Source organism: Pinus tabuliformis, chromosome 7 (assembly GCF_031772625.1).
Source record: "Pinus tabuliformis cultivar Carrire ecotype Pingquan chromosome 7, CPIR1, whole genome shotgun sequence".
In the NCBI taxonomy this organism is placed as follows: domain Eukaryota; kingdom Viridiplantae; phylum Streptophyta; class Pinopsida; order Pinales; family Pinaceae; genus Pinus; species Pinus tabuliformis.
This window is the reverse complement of record NC_142293.1, coordinates 683,442,927-683,444,587: the sequence shown is the minus strand read 5'-3', so window position 1 is coordinate 683,444,587 and position 1,661 is coordinate 683,442,927. Positions and strand designations below refer to the sequence as shown.

The 1,661-nt window shown below is 37.0% G+C and overlaps 1 protein-coding gene across 1 annotated transcript; it reads left to right on the top strand.

Moving 5' to 3' along the window:
* The first annotated feature begins 573 nt into the window (after positions 1–573).
* On the top strand, positions 574–1,414 carry LOC149249315 (cyclin-U2-2-like). Its single transcript, XM_089456213.1, has 3 exons — positions 574–955; positions 1,088–1,138; positions 1,271–1,414. The coding sequence occupies exons 1-3, from the start codon at positions 843–845 to the stop codon at positions 1,326–1,328; spliced, it is 222 nt and encodes a 73-aa protein (XP_089312339.1). The 5' UTR covers positions 574–842; the 3' UTR covers positions 1,329–1,414.
* Positions 1,415–1,661: the final 247 nt, after the last annotated feature.

Below are 1,661 nucleotides of genomic sequence, written 5' to 3'. Positions count from 1 at the left end.
CCTCCTTATCCAATAGTCCTTAACATAATCAGCACAACATTATCGTTGAAAGCTCCCTTAAAAACATCCAAAAAAATTTAATTTAATAATAAACATGTATTTAACTACCCTCCAAAGCACACTCTCCCATCATACATCCATTCAAATTTACCCTATCCTCGAAAAAAACATAAACGCCTTCGGTGTTCCCTTTCCCCAATTTGGGATTTGGGAGTATGCTAGTATTTAATTAAAAGATTGTATTAAAATATTAATAATTACTTAAAAGATGGGATTAAAAGATGACATGCCTTTTTTGGCCGTAAGGTTTTTGACCAGCTTTTTAGTTTTGTTTGCACATTTGTAACAGGTGTGGCTTTTGGTGTGCGCTTAAAACATGCTTCATCAAACAAAAATACCATAAATTCAACGTATTAATCTTTAATTGAAAAAATTATTAAAGTATTAATGATTACTTAAAAGATGGGATTAAAAGATGGCATGCTTTTTTGGCTGTAAGTTTTAAATTGGAGATTTGACAAGCTTTTCAGTTCCGACTTTTTAAGTGATCTGGTACATTTGGAATAGGTGTGGCTTTTTGTGCGCTTACAACATGGCTCATGCCTCAACCGCTATTACTCTCAACCCTGGGCTCTTAATGCCTTCAAGGATTCGGACAGGAACCACCCTGAAATCCTGCTCGCTCCAATTGGAGTTGTCAAGGAGTTGTCTAGCTAAGGGCAGTACCCTTAGCATTCTGTATATCTCTGTAAATAAACCAATGCTGCTCCTCTAAAAGGGATTTTCCAGAGGCAGGTGCCAGACATCTCTATAGAGCGGCATCTGGAGAGGTCTGAAGAAGTATGTCAACCTATGCTTACATCGACCGCCTCATTCAATTCCATCCGCAATTCCGCATTACGTCTGTGAATGCCCACAGACTGCTCATCACCACCGTCATGTTCCTCGAAGACCTGTAAGCGAATTCTCTAATTCAATACTTTAGTTACCATCTGCGTTCTCTATTTCCTGTTTTTCAGCAGTTATATAAATTCCATTATTTTCATGAGTCTCAAGATTTTAATATCGGTTTTGATTTCGTGAACAGAAATTATAGGAACAGGCTGCTCATCACCACCGTCATGTTCCTCGAACACCTGTAAGCGAATTCTCGAATTCAATACTTTAATTACCATCTACGTTCTCTATTTTCTGTTTTTCAGCAGTTTTATAAATCCCATTATTTTCATCAGTCTCAAAATTTTAATATCGGTTTTGATTTTGTGAACAGAAATTATAGGAATTCGTATTACGCGGGTAGGAAGCGTGAGCAGCGAAAAAATAAATAGAATGGAGATGGAATTCTTATTTCTGATGGGTTTTGGAATGGCGCGTGGCAAGTTCACCAATCTTCCAGAATTCATATTCTTTCTATCAGGTATTTAAATGTTTCTTTTCCGAGCATGTTTGGATAACCAGAAGATCTAGAAGTGATCAAGGTTTGTCAGGTGTTTAGTTGTGTTCTTATTTAATTATTAGGCTTGCATTTTTCCGTCCATGTGTCAATCAACATCTATAAGGCCCACTGGTACTTGATTATTTTTCTTTTTTTCCAGATAGAGTAACTAAGGGAATTAGGGTCTATGGTTCACCTGCACATTTCTTACATGTTCACCCCGAGT

What these genes read in the sequence shown, in the direction of transcription:
- LOC149249315 (XM_089456213.1), top strand. Translation starts at nt 843, where the DNA reads ATGTCAACCTATGCTTACATCGACCGCCTCATTCAATTCCATCCGCAA. An exon ending in GTCATGTTCCTCGAAGACCT is followed by an intron (nt 956 to 1,087) that starts GTAAGCGAATTC and finishes TTTCGTGAACAG; the next exon opens with AAATTATAGGAACAGGCTGC. An exon ending in GTCATGTTCCTCGAACACCT is followed by an intron (nt 1,139 to 1,270) that starts GTAAGCGAATTC and finishes TTTTGTGAACAG; the next exon opens with AAATTATAGGAATTCGTATT.